Source organism: Glossina fuscipes, unplaced genomic scaffold, assembly GCF_014805625.2.
Source record: "Glossina fuscipes isolate IAEA_lab_2018 unplaced genomic scaffold, Yale_Gfus_2 2, whole genome shotgun sequence".
NCBI lineage: Eukaryota > Metazoa > Arthropoda > Insecta > Diptera > Glossinidae > Glossina > Glossina fuscipes.
In genome coordinates, this window is record NW_023998416.1 from 31,341,981 (window position 1) to 31,360,794 (window position 18,814).

Consider the following 18,814-nt stretch of genomic DNA (forward strand, 5'->3'; position numbering starts at 1 on the left):
ATAACATAAATTGAAATGCAATTTTATTATCCTTACATAAAGAATTTAAATCTCTATTAGGACCTGTAGGCCGTAATGGCTTCATTTATGTTCATTACGTTCAACGAATGCAGGTATGCCAGCGGCAACTACTACATAGCGTAAACTTCCTTCTCTGCCATTCGTCAATGCTGCTGCTTCGGCCGACTTCTTTTTGAAAAAATACTTTTCTTTAAAATTTAGCGCTGGTATTCAACGTTGGAAATAAAAAGTAGTCATTATCTAACTTTCGCGTGGGATTTTTTTTGGTGGGGTATTGGGAATCGATTCCTTTGGCTGTGCCTGTTGAAAGGACATCGCCACATCACCTTTTTTAAGACCATAATTGGTATTTTAAAAAGGTGTTAAGACGCATTGTCTAATTATATTTAAGAAAGCCGTGAATTGTTAGGAATGGAGTAACTCATACCATTTATTTACAACTTTGCGGCAAATGGAAATTCTTATTATTAACGGTAAAACCTTGTGATGAGAAATCCATGTCGGGGAATATTTTTCATTGTAGACGATATTTACAATTTTCATTCATTGAAAACGACTCTGTTATTACTTTGCTCTCTCCATTCTCCACAAAAGCGAATTCTTATTGGGAATCTATGTAAAGAGAAATATAAGATGGCGGCGATTCAAAACCATTTTGCAAGAAGTAGTGTAAACAAGTGTATGTCTGAAAAAAAATTCGGAAAAAGCGGCTACAAATTCGAAAAAGACATTTGTAAATTTTCTTTGTTAAAAAAGTTATAAAATGAAACAAAAAAAAAGCGGCTACAAATTCGAAAAAGACATCTGTAAATTTTCTTTTTTAAAAGAGTTATAAAGTTACATCTATTGACGGTAAGGTGTTGAGAAGGAGACCCAGCTGAGATTCCCATACTTTTTCTTGGAATCTCTTTGATGCCTCCTTCCTTTCTAGCAATTTCGAATAATTTCGTGATTACAAAATTAAAGAAGAAAAGACTCATTTTGAAGAGATATTGATTGCACGTGCCAAGATGTGAAAAACAGTGGACGTATTAGTTTGATTAGCTAGAGATGTGGCGTATCATCATTTTGTCAAAATGATTGCACGATTTAAAAGGAAAGTTCATCGACTTAATAAGGTATATACATAGAGAATTCTCTGTAGTCTCGCCGGTTTCTAACGCTGTCGCTCATTTTATTAACAAAGTTCCAGATGAAATGAATTAAATAGATAGATACATAGATAGACAGCATTACATACCAACTAAAGTGTTAGTTTGTCTTAATCATAAACGTTAAGATCTGAACCAAAAATTTTAACCCAAATGAGATTGGGTGTGAACTCATTAACGGAATTTTCTAGTTTTCAAACTTAATCTGATGCGAATGATCGTGTGTAAACGGCCTGAACCCTCATAGGGAAATGCATATTATGTATTGAATCAAAAAGGTTTGTAAATGCATGGTTTCAGTCTGCAAAGATGATGTTTTGTGTTATTAATCTGTTCTTTTTCCTATCAAGCGAATGTTTTGGAACGTTTTTGAACGTTTAGAATGTTTTAGAACATTTGATAGCATAAATAACATAATACGAACCATCCCAAAAATGTAAAAAATAAAAGTATTCAAATTTTTGATATCCACAAATTTATGCGGTACAAATGGATACGCCGTTTGATTAACCATGTTTATGCACACTCTTGTAACAAATAAATAAATTATATGAAATAAAGTAGGTAATTAGGTGAAATCATCATCAGTTATAAACATTTTTTTTTTCATAAATGTGAATACATACCGACGGTTCCGGCATTTCTTCAAATAAGGAGACACCAACCAGATTGCCAGGAAAACTATGTGAATCTCACCTAGGTGTCCCCAGCCTCTAGGTATTTTAATGCAATTAAATTTTATTTTATAATTTTACATTTTTTGTGATTTTTTGTTAGTAGCAATTTGTTTTTTTTTTTTTTTTTTTGAAATATTACAGAGATATCAGTCAAAAACCTTAAGAGTAATCACAGTTTGCCATCGCATTCTACATACCGATCTTGATATCTTGATATCTTGGTAAAAATGAAATAAAAAGCAGTGACTACTTAAACAGAGTAAGCCTGCATCGTAATATTTTAGCTGTAAACTTATTAGGTGATAATTATGATGAAGTACGAAGACTGAAAGTACCATATATCAACCTGCTTTTCATATAGTCTTATACTCTTAACGTATGCTCAAAATTTGAAGTCGAAATTAATCAATTACATATATATTAAATCCACTGAAATTTAATTGTTTGTTATATTATTGTTTCTTTTCCTTTTTGTTTATATAAAGACTCTAAATGAAGACGATTCAAAACAAAAAAAAATATAATAATAACCACTGTAATAAGATCACATATTTCGTCGAAGTGGATCTGAAAACTTTATCCTCGTCATGTGTTGCCACTACTTTCTCCAGCCAACTACTGTGGCTATGATCCATTGTATCCTTTATTATGCGGATCTCCTTGAGAGCAAACAAGTTCAACTTCAAAAGCCTTTTTCCCATTTATTAAACAAAAAACGTACGTCATTTTTCAAAAAGAGCCGTCAGTTTTTTAAACTTTACAGCAATAAGCCGTCAGCGAGACTATTTGATTCCAGACGTGGCCTCATAAATTCGTAGCAAGCCGGCGAGAAACTAATTATTTGGGTTGCTACTTGTACATTTTGCCGCCGGTTCTTCTTCAATGCCTCCAACACATTTGTAACGCGGGTAGTCAACTTTTGCTTTTTTCTCTCCAACGACATTCATTATATGGAATTATTAATAATAGAAATAATAATAAATAAACAAACATAATCAGAGAGGTTAAAAACGAGTTCAAACTCTTTATAGGAATAAGAATTCCCCCAAAATCCTAGTTATAGCAATTAATATTAACATATGATTATGACAATTCAGAAATGTAAACACTGTTGGCTCTCGTTCTGTTTATAAAAATTATTGAAGAAATTTTCGTAAAATGCGTACAACGGTTATACGTTTTGCAAAATTTTCGGGCAATATAAAGGAATTGCGTTTACATTTCTGCCAAACTGGTGAAGCCTCGAAAGGAGCCAGGTAAACAATTATGATAATTTAATCAATAAAAGATTACATAATGTTTTGTGATTGGATTGATACTTCAGGGAATATGTGCAACGTTATTATCCCAGCTTGAAAAAAGATAATCCCGACTTGCCTATACTGATACGTGAATGTTCTGGGATTCAGCCACGTTTATGGGCGCGTTACGGTAAGAAATTTAAATAAACACTTCGTTCGTCTTACTTATGTTTTTTCTCATAGGAATGGGCAAAGAAACATCGGTCTCGCTAACAAACCTAGGCCCTGATGATGTGCGCAAAAATGTGGAAGCTATGGGCAGCTCTAGGTAGATTTTTTTCTTAATTGTATTGATAAATAAAAGAGTGGCTTTTCTTTAAAAAAGGGAATTCACAAAAAATTTATTTAGTTCAATACGCTTTGCGTGTATAAAATTCAATTATGAGCGGGAAAAAGTTCTCTTATTGCTACGTATAAGCTCAGCTTTTTATTGTTCTAAACAAATTCATTTAGAGTGATAGGTGATAAAAAAAGGTACTCATGATAAAGCACTTGCAGTTTTTTAGAAATTCTCTTTGCTATGATTAGTTGGGGAAAGGCGGTAAACTAAACATTTCTGGTTTGAAATCAAGTAGCGATTTTAAGCGTAATGTGGCTAGGCAGCTTTGTTCAACTGAGACTCGTTCATCGGGCACCATTACTACTTGCATGCAAGCCTTACAAGCCGCCATTACCCCGTTCGGTGAATCCTCGAAAACTAAGCATTGCTGTGGCTTTGGTTTGTCGGGAAAACGTGATGCGGCAATTAGGAATATATCGGGAGCTGGTTTACCTTCCTTCACTTCCGGATCGGTGGAAGCACAAACACGATGACTAAGTAAATTAAACACCTCACGATGATTGGCAATTTTAAGTTGAACCATATCTTCGGCTGAACTTGTTGCCAAACAAATAGGAACGTTTGTAGCATGCAAATGACGCATAAGGCGTTCAGCACCTAAAAAACATGAACCCATTTAGCATCTTATAGGATAAATGGTGATTTGCAAAAAGAGTATAAGCTTGACTTTTTTTTTTTTCTTTTTTAATTACCTGCTATGTGGAAAATCAAAGTCAGCCAACAGCTCAAATTCTACTTTAATTAAAAGCAAAAGTAACTACAGAATAGATTTAACAATTTAAATTTCGCTAAAGGCTACAAAATAATAATAATAACCAAATGTGGTTTGCATTAACTTTATAGAAAATTTCAAGGTTAAGAAAGGTCTCTTACGTTAAAAAGTTGAGAGAAATTGTTAAATGTGCAGTAAAGTGAACTATATAGACGGATATAACTATTTCCGCAAAATTCATTCGTATCAACTAAACCCAAACTATGTAAAAGAAATTATTTCTAACCTGGTTTCATCTTCACATCGGTCATTTTTTCGAATGTTAGTTTCTCAAATTTTTTTCCAAATTCTTCTACACTAATTGGCAATTTTAATTCCTCTACGGCCAGTTCATAAGTACGTCTATTGGTTGTGCCCAAGAGTTTAATACGTACTTCGAACGGCAAGGTTTTACCATATTCTTGAGCTATTTGCCGAATGATTTCCTCATAAATTATTTCCGTATCTGCATTGAAGAGTTAGAAAAAAAAAAAGACCACATCAGTTCAGACACGTTCGCTATATTTACCTGGTTTGAATTCAGCTTTACATAAAATTTTTTCATTTTCGGCACGTTGTAATTTGGAGTACTCTTCAGGTGTTAAAGGCAAATTGTAGTTCTCAACGATACGAGTACACACATCCATATGATGCATACCCATTAGAGAAACATTCATCTCCCAGTCATATATTTTATTAAATCTATGAAGAACTGTCTGTATAGCCTGACTGTAAAGTTTTTCGGTGTCTGAATGCAAGTGTAATAATACAAAATCACAATAATGTATACACGTATGTACGTTTGCAAAGAGAAAAGCAACACGTGTTCAGAGTCTCTCTCACGTTGAATATAAAATATAATTTTCCATTTCAATCACTTGATTTTACTTACCGAGTAGCAAACCGTCCATATCAAAAATTACATGGGTCACCTTTTTGAACTTCTCACCCATTTTTACACTTTCACTGTTCTAGAACGGCAATTTTGCTAAGCCTACAAAATAACGATTAATAATGAAATGATTTTCTTGACAGAGCTGATAAAATTTTATTATTACCGATAACGACTGATAAACGTGTCAAAAAATATGCTAAAGCACATGTAAGTTAGGAAGTATGTTTGGGTTGCTATTTAGCACTTTTCTTTTAAAAAGCACGCAAAGAAAAACAGCAATTACAAGCAACTCGAATATCAAGGCCGCAAACAAGGTCAAGGTTATTTATTAACTTCCTCCAAACAAAACAAGCAAAACGTTAGACGAGTAAAACAACTGATTGCTAAAGCATTCAACTTTTGCATCATTCATTAAAGAATCGTATCATAGGGCAAGTCAAATTTATTTTTTGTTGAAACACTATCAAACCTTTTATAAGTATAACTATTACTATCCTTATAACGGAAAGCAACAAAAACTTGTGTTTACATTTTTCTTTGTGCAAAACGCTTCGTTTTTAAGTCCTTTGTCCATAGGAAAGCGTATTTCTGATAAAATATTAACAAACAAATTGTACGTTTAAAACAGTGTATTCGGATATTGAGAAACAGTAAAGTTACCATTTCCTTTGCATGACGAATTGCTAAAAATAAAGAAGAAGTAGATTTACTTTAATTGCACTCGATATTGTTTAGCGAATTTTGTATGGTTTTACAAAAAGAAAATGTTAACATATTGCATGAAAAGCCTAAAAGTTAACGACCAGTCGGAGGTGGTGACGTTGGCATTAATTGACAGAAAATTTCATCATATAGAAAGTAGATTCTGCAACAATAACAATGCCGAAAGAGAAAGGGTTTGTTTTGATTGGTTGAATTGTTGTTTACATTTGTATAAACATTTTGTATTAGTGAGGAAAAATTCATGTGGTATGTTAAGATAGGACACTCCAGCGATACTGATTTTTGATAAACGACGAAAAATTCAATATTTTTTAAAGCATAATATTTGATAAAATTTTATGCAGTAAATTTGAAAGGCGATTTGATAATAGGTAACATTGTACAAAGAAGAGAAAAACTGCAAAGCAATATTTTTAATGTATTTCTAATAGAGGAATTACGACAGTTAAGTATATACGGTTTAAAATCGAAATGAATGAGTAGAACGATCGATTAATTATACTTTAAAAACCATAGGTTTTGAGGAAATCCTTTAGTAGTCTTGTCAGTGAAGAGAAACATCAACCGTATTTTGTAATTTTTATTCGGACTTGCAAATGCAATTGGAAACCAAACAATTCGATACAGAATTATTAGAATGGCAAGTCAATAATAATAATAAAAATCGTCTATTTGAACGTATGCCCAAGGAATACAAAAGTCAATTCGAATTTCTATATAATACCGCTAAACTAATTGAAAGTTTTCCTAGGAAATGAAAATATGAAATTGTATGAGTTGTATGCAACGATTTCATATCATTTTGTTTCGTCAAAAATTTTACAAAATCGTACGTTTGCTTGATTTTCCCATTGTTTTTTTGAAATTAATTTCGAATGACGAAAGCCAAGTCCCAAAAACTGCGATAAAAATTAGTAAATGAAATATCGATAAAAATAGAGTGGTTAGAAATACTTGTAACAGCGTGGAAAGAATTGTAACTAAATAAAAATGATTTTTGAAAGGAAAGGCAAGGGCTTCTTGTTTTGTACATTAAAACGTACCATTTTCATTTTTTGTTTACCCATACACTCGTATTGACACCCTGTATATATTTATGGATACAAACAAATTTTTGCTAATTGAAGGTGTGTAAACCTACAAATAAAAATCTAACCATCGTGTAGTTGGAGCTTATAGCAACAACCACTTTTTCAACCGCTTTGTGTTGTCATTGGGAAACTCAAACTGACATTTCCTGTTGCTGTATATTAATTTATATAATTTATATTTAAATATAAAAAGCTTTATTTATTTAATAGCTTCATTATATATTTAAAATAGCTTTATTCATATATATAATATATATATATATATATATATATAAAACAAATTGTTAATCTTTTTAATGGTTTTAATGGTTTCCTGATTGTTTCCGATTCTTTTTCCTTGACTTGGTCGCTTTGCAAAGCCGTCGGCCTTTATGCCTTTTTGGTAGGACGATTGTTCAATACTGGGTTTGCACAGTATATACTTAAAATGTCAGTTGGTTGCATGTATTTACGCATCCAAAAATCATATTTTAAAATTTCAATTCCGATGCAAAATGTAATAATTGTGTGGAGCGCAAAAGATGAAAATGAACTCTTTTTCTTCAATGCAACCCTGTCTGTTTATTGAACGCAGCTTACGAACTGTTTAACAATGTCAAAACGCAGCAAACTTCATTGAGTTCTTTCTTTCGGAAAATTTTGAGATGGTGAGTTGATTTCGCGTTTGTCTGTTGCTGAAACAATTGTTTAATTGCTGCCCAAGAAGAATTCAGAAAATTGGGAAGTTATTAAAAGAATGATCACAATAAAATCGGGATTTATTGGAATGTAGGGAGTACGTATGTTTAAATATTTAACGCGGAATTGAACTGTGAGCAAACATAACCTCACATACATTGAATGTTTCTTGAAAGTTGTGGTTTTTAGCCAATAAACAATTTTGACATACACGTGTTACAAGTTTTTATTAATTTGCTTAATCTTGTTTATTTTTAGTCGAATATTAAGAGGAAGAAGACGAGAAAATTGCGCGGTCATGTAAGTCACGGGCATGGTCGTATTGGTAAACATCGTAAACATCCGGGTGGCCGTGGTAATGCTGGTGGTATGCATCATCATCGCATTAATTTCGACAAATATCATCCCGGATACTTTGGCAAAGTCGGTATGAGAAATTTTCATTTGCGACGTCAACATAAATTCTGTCCCACAATTAATTTGGACAAATTATGGTCTCTCGTTGGCCTCGAGAAAGTGGAGGAACTAATGAAGGAGAAAGAACCGAAGGCTCCCGTTATTGACTTGGTGAAGTTTGTAAGTTTTAAAATTTTACTTAAATAACTTATCAATGAAAACAGAGAATATGAAGACAGCACATAAGGCGATGGGCGGACTGAATGCGACCGTACAACCGCATGCTTCTGTTGAGAAAGCCTTTCAGATTTATTTCCCATTTATTGATATTTTATTTACTTGATCAGAGCCTTTTTTAAACGTTCTTTACTCTCCTCTACTTTTTAGGGATACTACAAACTATTAGGTAGTGGAAATCTGCCTAAATTACCACTTATTGTTAAGGCCAAATACTTCTCCAAAAAAGCCGAAAATAGAATCAAAGCCGTTGGTGGCGCTTGTTTACTGGTTGCGTAAGGTATATACGAATCCAATGAAGCTAAATAAAGTTAATTGAAGGTTGTGGTAGACCTGAAGCAAACTGTGACGATTTATCTAGCACGTCAGACAATTTCTGAGTGATTTCTAGTTTATTTAACCATAACTGAACCGAGTTTTGTTTTTTGTTACTTTTAGTATAATGTCAATTGTAATACGAGACGAATAAACTTACTTTTTTTCAATTTCAGGAAATTTTTGCTCTGAGATCGTCGAAAATGCTTTTGTTTTTAATAAAAACATACCTTGGAAAATATCCGGAAAAATAATGTCATTATTATTATAAATGAAGAGTGGGGAATTATAGGGTTAGTTTTACAAATCCTGAATTAGGAGGATTGTTAAACTTAAGGATTTGAAAGTCTTTTGAATAAAAGTAAAGTTCCAATCGAATTATTATTCCTTGTAGTCTTTATTGTTATTTTACTCAAATTTCATCTATTAGGCGAAAACGTTGATGTTGTTCCTCAGGGATTACGTTAAAATATTTTTTATACAATGTTTGGCCTTGGCGGCTGGCATAATTTTTTTGGATCCAAGTATGGTCCCAATTAGGATCAGCGACTTCACAAGTAACGTAGACTTTGCCATGTTCCATTGCAAATAAAGTACCATCACGTCCAAAGCCAACCTAATAGGATATTGGTAGAAATGCGATAGAATAGTGTTAATGCATATAAAAAAACTGCAGAGAAAGCATACATTCAAGCCGGGATGAAATCTAGTCGTACGTTGTGTAGCCAATATCGTACCTTCAGATACATAATGGCTATCTTGAACTCTCCAGCCTCGATGTTTAGGTCTCGTGTGGCCGATTCTATTCCGAGTACTTCCACCAGTCTTCTTTTTGGCGTTTCGTATAATTGCTGAAGAACAAGGTATAAATTGTGTAATAAACAACCATTAAGGCTCGCTTAAGATAACGCTTTACTTAACAGTGGTTGTTCTGGTATTAGACGTTGTAAAGAAAGTTTTTGCATTATCGTAAAGGACATTCCGATATATGTCCGGGCAACAGCAAAATTTTTTGTTAAAATTTTTCACTTACTTTTGGAAACTGACAGTGTTGCTAAACGTCAATTCACAAAATAGCATTGCTTTAATTACGGTGATAATTACGGTATTCTTTAATTTTTCACGTGTATTGCTAACATTCTGCTAGATAAAATTTGAATATGTTTGAATATATCGCGTATCTGCCCAGTTACTAAAACTCATTCATTCATTCGAGCGCTCTATTAAAATCTTTCAAGTATTTATTTCTGTTTTTTCATATGATGTTTGAATATCTAACTTCTGGCAACGCTTTAAAACAATTGTTCAGGCACAGTTAAAAAACACTATTAGGATATTGATACAAATTGTTTAGTAGTTTTTATAAAGAACATGGATGAAAATCTGCTTGTTCCAACCGAAATATTTAGGGAGAGGATACGTATTTACGCTAATGGCCAGCGCGAACACCAACGTGAACATTCACGCGATTCGCTTCGTTTTGGTTTGGGCGAAATCAAAGAACGCGTTCAATTTCTGGATAACTTAAATGAAAAAGATGTTTTAGGGCTCGCTAAACGTATTAAACGGCGAAAACGTGCCACACCAGAGGACATGTATCGTCTGTCTCATGCCTTTTTACAGGATTTAGAAAACATAAAAGTCTTTAATAAAACACCAGGGGCTTTACAAATAATAATTAAAGAGCTAACGGGTAAATAAACGAGACATCTTTTTGTTTGTATAATAAACGTTTAATTTTTATATGCACACAACCTTGCTTCAGGAAAGAGTTCAGAATGTCAAATTAGCGCCGCTGAATGCTTATGTAATTTCTCCTTGGGCGATGCTCCAGTATGTGAGAAAATCGCTTCACTAGCTGGCAGTTACTTGGTGACATATTTGCATAGTTCTGAAATTCAATTAGTACGTTTATGTTTATGGACGTTCGCAAATATTTTGGCCACTAGCTCTAAAGGTGCACAAACTTGCTTACAAATGCAATTAATACCACAACTATGGAAGCTTTACATAGGTGACGAAATAGCCGATCCTTCAATGGATTGTAAAGAAGACTCAGCAATATGCTTACAAATAATTGCTTTAAATTATGCAGCTGATTTGAACGAAAGGGACATGGAATTTCTGTTGCAACACGCCAACGAAAAGAATCCAACGTGCCTACCTAATGAATATCATTTACAAATTATTTTTCAGCTATTGTTCACTCAAGAAGAAACAGTTGCAAATTTTCCCGAAAACTTAATAACATATTTAATTAGTTATTCTCTTAGTAATATCAATAATACTGCAGAACTTTCGGGCGTCAAGGAAAATTTAATGGTACTTTACGCGATACGCATTCTTGGTAACATAGTTTGCATACCTTCTTCGTACGCGAAGTTATTGCAAGAATTATCAAGCGTTTGGCAAATAAATTTAACCGGATTTTTGAATAAATTATTTAATTATAAAAGTCCCCCAATAAGTTTGGAAATTTTATGGTTTTTGAAAAACGTTTTAAGACAAGAGGAAAACAATGCTACTTTCGATATCAATTTATTAGAAAAATTGCAAATAAAACGTGAATGGTTTAGCAACTAATGCAAAAGAACGGTTGAATTATTAGCTCGTTTTCATGTATCCGTTTCTGGTAGCTAGAACCATATATATATCTTTGAGGGAAAATAAAAATTGTAATAATCTGGAGACATTATTAGCTATCACGCTGGGTGTATTGAATTTAATCCTTTTGCATGGAAATTAGGCAATACCATTCAATTGATAAATGTTTTTTCAAATCGTGTGACTATTACCGATAAGGTCCACTGTACCTATACCTTAAAAGAAAAATGAATTTAAAGCAAAATATGTTAAATGCGAAAGTATGGAAACCAAGACATCGGCGTACTGTATTTATATCAACGTAAATAATGGAATTTTTTTATACAATTTAACTGAATTCTGCAAATGAATTGTAACGTATTATTATAATTATAAGTTTTCAGCGCTGTTAATAAAGTAGCTCGGAAAAATTGACTAGAACTCTTATTTGAAATGCTGGCAACTATGAATGAATCCGACATGGAATAGTCATATGGCGTATTTCGTCGGGGGATTCCCAGATATAAAGGTAGACTATGTGAATAACAACTTTTGACAATACCATAAACCTTGATAATAAAGCTATTAAGCCAAAAATCTTTGTGAAAGGGTCTGCTTGCAATAAAACTCAGTTGACGTCGTCTTTTATGATATCATTGCCAACAGTTTCGGTGATTGGGGGTTAACAACGGCAAAGTTAGAAAAAGATACATCTTAACATTCCCTGAAATCTTTGTCCTTCCATTTTGTTTCTTTGACTTTCTACGTGGATGGGGAGCCAACTTGTATTTCGTACTTGCATTTTGTATCTTGCAGTTTCTTATTTATAAATCTGTAGTTACAATCTATTTTTTAATTCATAATCCTTAACCTTGTATAGTACTTATATTCATGCATTTAGGTACTGGCCTGCATTACACATTCATTGGTCCTTGAAGGGCTTTGTCTGTTGCATTAATTGGAATAAATAAATAAAGAAAAAATTTCTCGAAGAAAAAGATTTTAAGGATAGAAGGGTGTTGTAATAAATTCTGATCACATAAAATCCAGTCGCGTGGATTATTTTTCTTGGATGATTTCTATTTTTAAAATAGGAGAAGCAAATTATGGATTTACTGTAGGTCTTCACAATAGCTGTTCCCGTCTTGTAGAGCAGTTAATCTTTTTAGTGTACTTCTCTTACATTAAAAACCATTGCAGATTTTATAAATAATGCACCTTTTTGGGATAAGTTTTGTAGAAAAGGTTGTTTATATTAGTTAGGCAGACTATGCTGAAATATTGCACTTGACTCTTACATAAGTCCTTCCGAGGAATTAAATTCAGGTCAAATTCGATTCGATTTCGATGTTGATGATCGAATTATGATTCCACTAAATTCTGAAATTCCAAGTTCGAATTTCAAACTTTGATCGATGTTAAGATTTCGAATATAAATTATATTTTATTAAAATAGTTTATAATAATTTCGAGTTAACGTTACAGTCAATTAATTAGTAATTATTTACTTAATTTTACTCAAAAAATTATATCAATTTTAAATATTTTTTACCTGGATTAAATAATAATATATTGTAAATGCGTCACAAAGAGATGGAAACAGTATGTAATAAATTGTACAAAATTAAGAACAGTTGTTTCTTTTCCGCTTGTTATTAACTGCTTAACAATGCGTGTTTCCCTACGTTTCCACCAGTTATTATGCAAAAAATTCTGCCTACGTTGATAGGTGCCGAAGTTGGCGAAGTGAATATTAATAAACTAGTCTAGATTTTCGCCCCTATCTGTTCATAAATCAAGGCAATTATATTAAAATAATGCCGGATTGCCGGACGCAGGATTGCAAAAATTATCTGCGCTGTTTTACAAGCATAAGTGAATTCAATTCTATCCTTTTGCTCACTAAATATTTCTGATTGTCATACACTTATTTAATAATTAAATACAAAAAATATTTTGTAAAAATTATTATGTTTTACCGTTAATTTTCTAGTCTATTTGCTATAATTATGATGCAACGCGTTATGCACTTCGAAAGCAACCAAAGTTTCGAATGCTAGGCCGCATGGTTGGCAACGGGCAGTGCAATTCAATTTAAATGGGTTGATTCGTGGTAGTTTGGACGATATATCATCTTTTAATAAATTTGTTAAAGTCCGGTCGCGGTCCCGGTTCCGGTCCTTTAAGGTTCTGCATTCTGCATATGATAGTTTTTGCGGTACGTTAGCTGGACATTCTGATGAATTACTGGCTAAAGCAGACTTTTGAGAATTTTGACTTTCGCAACGTTCAATTTCGCATAATATGTTTTGACTGCTATTAAACACACTTCTCTTAGTAGAAGTGTTTATAGGCTCTAATATGGGAGATATACCTTTTAGACTGGAATCCTTTTTACTGTCACTATCTGTTTGATCTGTTTGACTTTCCGTACTTGTTTGTCGTACTTGAGTGTATTGAGGTAAATCAGGTAACGTTATATCGCTGTGATACGACATTAACCATTCGCATATTTTACGCAAAGCAAATATCATGCGTCTTATGAACTCGTGGGGTGATATATCCATACGCACCGAAGAGTTTAGATTATTGACTTCCTCAATAAATTTGACTAATCTGAGTTCGATACATTCGTTTTTATGCTGCTCAAACGATTCGTTAAACATAAAGCGTCTTAAGCATGCTTTACATTTTCGCTCCTGACTATTATCTGGTACGTTTATGGCAACAGATTGTTGAACCTCTAATATATTTAGCACATCATCTTCAATGAAACTTTTTTCCTTATACGAGAAAATATCCACTTTCGTTGGCATTGGTACAGCAGTGCCATCTTCTGCTTCGTCACTGGAACTTGCGGTATGGAAATCGTTTCGTTCGCGTGTTGCATTAGTTTTACTTGACAGTTTTGGATAATTTGATTTTCTTCGGCTGCCGCATTTCTTATCGAATAGAGTATTCAAGTAATCCAGTTGTTGGCAAAAATTGGAAGGCATTGTTTGATCAAACATGGCTTTATTCACCTTGTTTTGTTCTTGAAAAGTGTTATTTGATAAAAAGTTAACCATTTCTAACTCGCGTTGCGATGAATAGTCTAAATCTTGTTCGCTAATTAAATAACTATCCTTATCGCTTTCTTTTGTTTCACTCTCAGTCCTTTGAAGTTTTTTATATTTCAATACCAAATTAAAACTGAGCGCATTATTTATACACTGTTCTCTAAAATTCACAGCATGCTTCAAATAAGAAACGCATAATTCGCAAATATTTTTTGGTAAACCATCGTCGGGAGCAATCTGCAAATGAAATGAAATGATAATTCTATTATTTATTAAATTAACTGAAATGAAGGAGATTGGAAGCGATCTTTTATCCTGTGAAATGTTTATTGTTTTTCGTTTTCTTATCAAACCTTTATTCCCGTCGTCTCTTCAATTAGTTCATTGATTGGTTTCTGCCACTTTAAGAATTCATTACAATTAGCATGTAAGAACGTTGGAATCTTTGCAAATATTTCATGATCAGCCGGTGACGAGCATACGCGACAAATATTACCCCAAGCAGCCATTGCACATATATTTTATAACTTAAATTAGTTTCTATCTCAAACAAATTTTAGTATAATTATTAGAATTATTAGAATAACGCTCCACCAAAAATTTATTTGATTGCTTTTAATTCTAGTGTATAGAATTAAAGCATATAACAACAAACATACACACATGCATACATATAAGTCGTCGATCCGGTAACATTGTGAAAAATGCTAACGTATCTCTGGCAGTGCTCTTATCTTTTCTATTTTCTTACAATCGAAGAATATTCAGTGTTTACGAAAAAGGGTAATCAGAGATATTGAATAATTTCTTAAACAATGAATAACAGCAACTCAAATATTGTTTTCAATCCATTAATAAGTGGAATACAGAAGGTCGTTTTATATGAAACAAAAACCGTGAGTGAGAACGTTCCAAATCATCTGTTGAAGTGCCAGAAATATGATTTATTTATTTTATTTTTTGTGATGTTGACATTGATTGATTAATGCCTTTGAAGTGTGACCGCATACTCAGTTGTTCGATGATTTATGCACTCCATCGCATTCGGGAGTTAAACACTTTTTTGCCTTTCAAAAGATATGTTCATAAATTTTATATATAGTCCATCTCCATTCAACATACCAAAAAAAAAAAAAAAAATAAATAAATTTTGTATGAGAGCGGTGTCATATACTTTCGGCCAGGATAAACTCTACTTTTATTATAACAGCCACTTTCATATAAAAACGTCCAGACGGCTTCATTGGTAATAACTTCTCTAACTTCTCAGTTGTTGAACATCAATCAAATAGAAGGTTTCAGCAATTAGCTTTAATCTGTATCGACTTGCTTGCCCTTTATATGATGGCTACTGCAATCGTTCGTAAAAGTGTCGTTATATTCATGTTTACTTTTTTATTTTTTTCTTCTTATGATTTGTGATGGGAGGATATACTATGTTTTGCGGAATATTTAAGAAGGACCCACCTTTTATTAAATCACTCGATTCAGAAATTGTTCTGAGCTCTTTCTTTCTTGTATTCATTCGATGGGGCTCAATATTTTTCATTTTTGGCGCAAGATCGAACGTCGTTCGAATCGCACCACTTTTTCCACCACTTCCCGTACGATATCGTAGGGTGTTTAATGGTAGGTTGCGGCCTACTACAGGGTTTTCCCTTGTTTATATTCCTTTCTAATCAGTGAAAGCTTCCAACATTCCCAGTCGGCGCTATGCCGCCCTGAGCTGTACATTTGAAAATTTTTATATATGACTACTGAAGTTGATTAAATTATCCATCATCTGCAGACATAAGCCCTAGTTTATTCATTTAAAGTTTTATTTCTATGTACATATATAAGTTCATATATAGATTCAACGGATTTGTCTTCCTTCAACTCAATGCAAAAATATTATAACATTTTAAATTTCAACTATATCTCAACTTTGTCCCTTTATTTATTCAATTTCAGCTCATGTATTTGGTGGGTAGTAACAATAGGGAGACACGTTTTCGCGTCTTAATCATAGATCGCACTCTCGAACCTGAAGACGGTAGCCGGCTGCATATTATTGAAGACCCAAATGAATATAATGCTTTAGGAATACGACGATTCTTGAGCTCTTTGGGTTCGCCAAAAGTTACTTCGGCCTATGGGGTTTTGGGCTTTGTAAGATTCCTGGAGGGCTACTATTTACTCTTGGTAACCAAACGCAAGTGTTGCGCTCATTTGGGTATGCATTTAATCTACACCATCAAGGACACAGTGATGGTCAAAGTAAATGAGCCTACTGCACCTCATTCGTATGAAGAGCGCTACAAAAGGATGTTTCAGAACATCGACTTGCGAAGTAATTTTTATTTTTCGTATTCGTACGACTTGACGCGGACTCTTCAATATAATTCCTCGGCGCCACGCTATGTAGGGCCGGGAGTAAATATTGAAATTGAAGAACCTATACCAGACTGGGATAAATTAACTAACAATGTTCAGCAGGCGAACGGACGGGTTGATTATGCTTTTCGTAGTTGTTCACGTAAGAGATTTGTGTGGAACGCTTTTCTCTTGGAACCCATGAAAGACATCGTACATAAGGATTGGCTTTTGGAGGTTACTCATGGCTATGTTAGTCAATCGTGCGTTAGTGTATTTGGACGGCGTATAAATGTTTGTTTGATTGCTCGTCGCAGCACAAGATTTGCAGGCACTCGATTCTTGAAAAGAGGTGCTAATTTCCGAGGCGATGTGGCGAATGAAGTAGAGACGGAACAAATAGTTAGTAGTGATCATGATATGTGTTCATTTACTCAAATGCGAGGATCAGTGCCGTCACACTGGTCGCAGGACATAAGCAAAATGGTACCCAAACCACCTATACAGTTAGATATTACTGACCCTTTTGCTCAGACGTCGGCTCGCCACTTTGAACGTTTACTTTTCCATTATGGCTCACCATTAATTATGCTGAACTTGGTCAAAAAACGAGAAAAAAGACAACATGAGTCTATACTTTCGAAAGAATTAGTTAACAGCATACGTTATTTAAATCAATTTCTTCCACCTCCGCATCGTATGAAATATATACACTTTGATATGGCGCGTAAAAGTCGTGGTGGTGACAATGTTATGGAAATGTTGGCTGAAATAGCGGAGAGCGTACTTCAACAAACTGGAATGTTTCTTAAAGCACGTGGCTTACCTCTAACCTTTCAAACTGGTATTGTACGAACGAATTGCGTGGATTGTCTGGATCGTACGAATACCGCTCAATTTGCCATAGGCAAGTGTGCTTTAGGTCATCAGCTAGAACGTTTGGGCTTTCTCAAATCAGCTAAACTAGAATTCGATTCTGAGTGTGTTACTATGTTGGAAAATTTGTACGAAGAACACGGTGACACTTTGGCTTTGCAGTATGGTGGTTCTCAGCTTGTACATCGTATTAAGACGTATCGAAAGACTGCAGCTTGGGCGTCTCAGGGAAATGATATCATGCAGACTTTGAGCCGTTATTATAGCAATACTTTCAATGATACCGAAAAACAGCACAGCATTAATTTATTTTTAGGCTATTACATGCCCAGCAAGGGCCATAACATGGGTAAGCTTTTTTTTTTTTGTTTTATGTTCTTAAAATCATATATTCATCAATTTTATGAATATGCAGAAAATCAACCCATTTGGGAACAACAAACAGATTATTACATGCATAACGTGTATCAGCCTTCTTCATTAACCGAAGAAACTCGTCCCATTACTGACTGGGTAAGGAGTAAAATACGCAAATGCTTGCCACACTCTTGTTCAGATTTGAACAAAATTGTTAATAATTTAATTGAAGTGGTTAGTAAAGATTTCGAAATGATTGATGGCTATTCAAATTACTATCAGTCCTTCAAATGGACTGATTTTGGCGAGCATATTTCATATGAATTGGCGAGCCGTTCTATACCCACATGCCGTTCACCGTTTCAACGGCAAATACAAGAAGGGAAGGCACGTAAAAATCCCTCATTAACTGGACAAAGTTCTACCAGTTCTACCAATAGCAACGAATCGAGTTCATCAGAAGGTGATGATTCCTCTACAGATGAAGATTTAAGCGCCAGTTTAATGTTAAAAGAACAACAACAGAAGAAACTACAACATGTAACGATAAATCCGAGAACGCTAGAGCAATTGTTACCGCCCATGAACGAGGTGTATGGGTGTAAAGTGAGTAATCCTCCGAAAGACAGCATGAGCATTTACAAGCGTTACGCACAAATCGGAAAATTATCAACATTGACGACCACAGCGGCATTACTGGGGGCTTCGGCCAATTCAAATGCACAATTGAGTCGACCTCGTCCTACCGTGAATGCCGGGGCAATAATCAATTTAAAACCTCTTAGTGATTACGGTACAGATTCGTACTTATCGGTTAAGCCACCAGTTGTTAGCGAAAAAAGCTTACGTATTTATGCCGATTACTGTATAATACCGCGCAATTTTAATGCTGTGCCGAAATTTGATGAATTCAATCAACTTCATCGTTACATTTTAATGCTCTAAAGCAGAACCAATAAATTAAATAAAAATGACTAAAAATTTACAAACTGCGTTCAACAGAATAAT

At 33.9% G+C, this 18,814-nt stretch overlaps 7 protein-coding genes across 9 annotated transcripts; 4 read left to right on the forward strand and 3 right to left on the reverse strand.

Annotated features, from left to right (window-relative positions):
* Window positions 1-2,949: 2,949 nt before the first annotated feature.
* On the forward strand, window positions 2,950-3,486 carry LOC119633265 (NADH dehydrogenase [ubiquinone] 1 alpha subcomplex subunit 2). Its single transcript, XM_038026723.1, has 3 exons — window positions 2,950-3,105; window positions 3,174-3,280; window positions 3,334-3,486. The coding sequence occupies exons 1-3, from the start codon at window positions 3,008-3,010 to the stop codon at window positions 3,420-3,422; spliced, it is 294 nt and encodes a 97-aa protein (XP_037882651.1). The 5' UTR covers window positions 2,950-3,007; the 3' UTR covers window positions 3,423-3,486.
* A 101-nt stretch (window positions 3,487-3,587) lies between these two features.
* On the reverse strand, window positions 3,588-5,546 carry LOC119633264 (probable pseudouridine-5'-phosphatase). 2 transcript variants are annotated; one of them, XM_038026721.1, is made up of 5 exons: window positions 5,300-5,546; window positions 5,134-5,235; window positions 4,489-4,707; window positions 4,183-4,185; window positions 3,588-4,087 (listed from the first exon to the last, which is right to left on the reverse strand). In XM_038026721.1, exons 2-5 carry the CDS (start codon window positions 5,192-5,194, stop codon window positions 3,675-3,677), a joined length of 696 nt encoding a protein of 231 aa, XP_037882649.1. In that variant the 5' UTR covers window positions 5,195-5,235; window positions 5,300-5,546; the 3' UTR covers window positions 3,588-3,674. The 2 variants fall into 2 exon arrangements, with proteins under 2 accessions (XP_037882649.1, XP_037882650.1); XM_038026722.1 differs by lacking the exons at window positions 4,183-4,185; window positions 4,489-4,707 and adding an exon at window positions 4,771-4,989 and having other exon boundaries at window positions 5,300-5,538.
* Window positions 5,547-7,541: 1,995 nt separating this feature from the next.
* LOC119633990 (60S ribosomal protein L27a) lies at window positions 7,542-8,830 on the forward strand. Of its 2 annotated transcripts, XM_038027883.1 has the most exons (4): window positions 7,542-7,597; window positions 7,887-8,204; window positions 8,412-8,541; window positions 8,753-8,830. In XM_038027883.1, exons 1-3 carry the CDS (start codon window positions 7,595-7,597, stop codon window positions 8,538-8,540), a joined length of 450 nt encoding a protein of 149 aa, XP_037883811.1. In that variant the 5' UTR covers window positions 7,542-7,594; the 3' UTR covers window position 8,541; window positions 8,753-8,830. The 2 variants fall into 2 exon arrangements, with proteins under 2 accessions (XP_037883811.1, XP_037883812.1); XM_038027884.1 differs by lacking the exon at window positions 8,753-8,830 and having other exon boundaries at window positions 8,412-8,746.
* A 103-nt stretch (window positions 8,831-8,933) lies between these two features.
* Window positions 8,934-9,603, reverse strand: LOC119633992 (50S ribosomal protein L27). The gene is made up of 3 exons (XM_038027885.1): window positions 9,493-9,603; window positions 9,264-9,427; window positions 8,934-9,192 (listed from the first exon to the last, which is right to left on the reverse strand). The coding sequence occupies exons 1-3, from the start codon at window positions 9,554-9,556 to the stop codon at window positions 8,989-8,991; spliced, it is 432 nt and encodes a 143-aa protein (XP_037883813.1). The 5' UTR covers window positions 9,557-9,603; the 3' UTR covers window positions 8,934-8,988.
* Window positions 9,604-9,609: 6 nt separating this feature from the next.
* LOC119633989 (transmembrane and coiled-coil domain-containing protein 6) lies at window positions 9,610-11,767 on the forward strand. The gene is made up of 2 exons (XM_038027882.1): window positions 9,610-10,269; window positions 10,342-11,767. Exons 1-2 carry the CDS (start codon window positions 9,948-9,950, stop codon window positions 11,157-11,159), a joined length of 1,140 nt encoding a protein of 379 aa, XP_037883810.1. The 5' UTR covers window positions 9,610-9,947; the 3' UTR covers window positions 11,160-11,767.
* A 968-nt stretch (window positions 11,768-12,735) lies between these two features.
* On the reverse strand, window positions 12,736-14,800 carry LOC119633562. Its single transcript, XM_038027174.1, has 2 exons — window positions 14,572-14,800; window positions 12,736-14,455 (listed from the first exon to the last, which is right to left on the reverse strand). Exons 1-2 carry the CDS (start codon window positions 14,725-14,727, stop codon window positions 13,154-13,156), a joined length of 1,458 nt encoding a protein of 485 aa, XP_037883102.1. The 5' UTR covers window positions 14,728-14,800; the 3' UTR covers window positions 12,736-13,153.
* A 233-nt stretch (window positions 14,801-15,033) lies between these two features.
* LOC119633090 (polyphosphoinositide phosphatase) lies at window positions 15,034-18,786 on the forward strand. The gene is made up of 3 exons (XM_038026311.1): window positions 15,034-15,114; window positions 16,172-17,798; window positions 17,865-18,786. The coding sequence occupies exons 1-3, from the start codon at window positions 15,034-15,036 to the stop codon at window positions 18,749-18,751; spliced, it is 2,595 nt and encodes an 864-aa protein (XP_037882239.1). The 3' UTR covers window positions 18,752-18,786.
* Window positions 18,787-18,814: the final 28 nt, after the last annotated feature.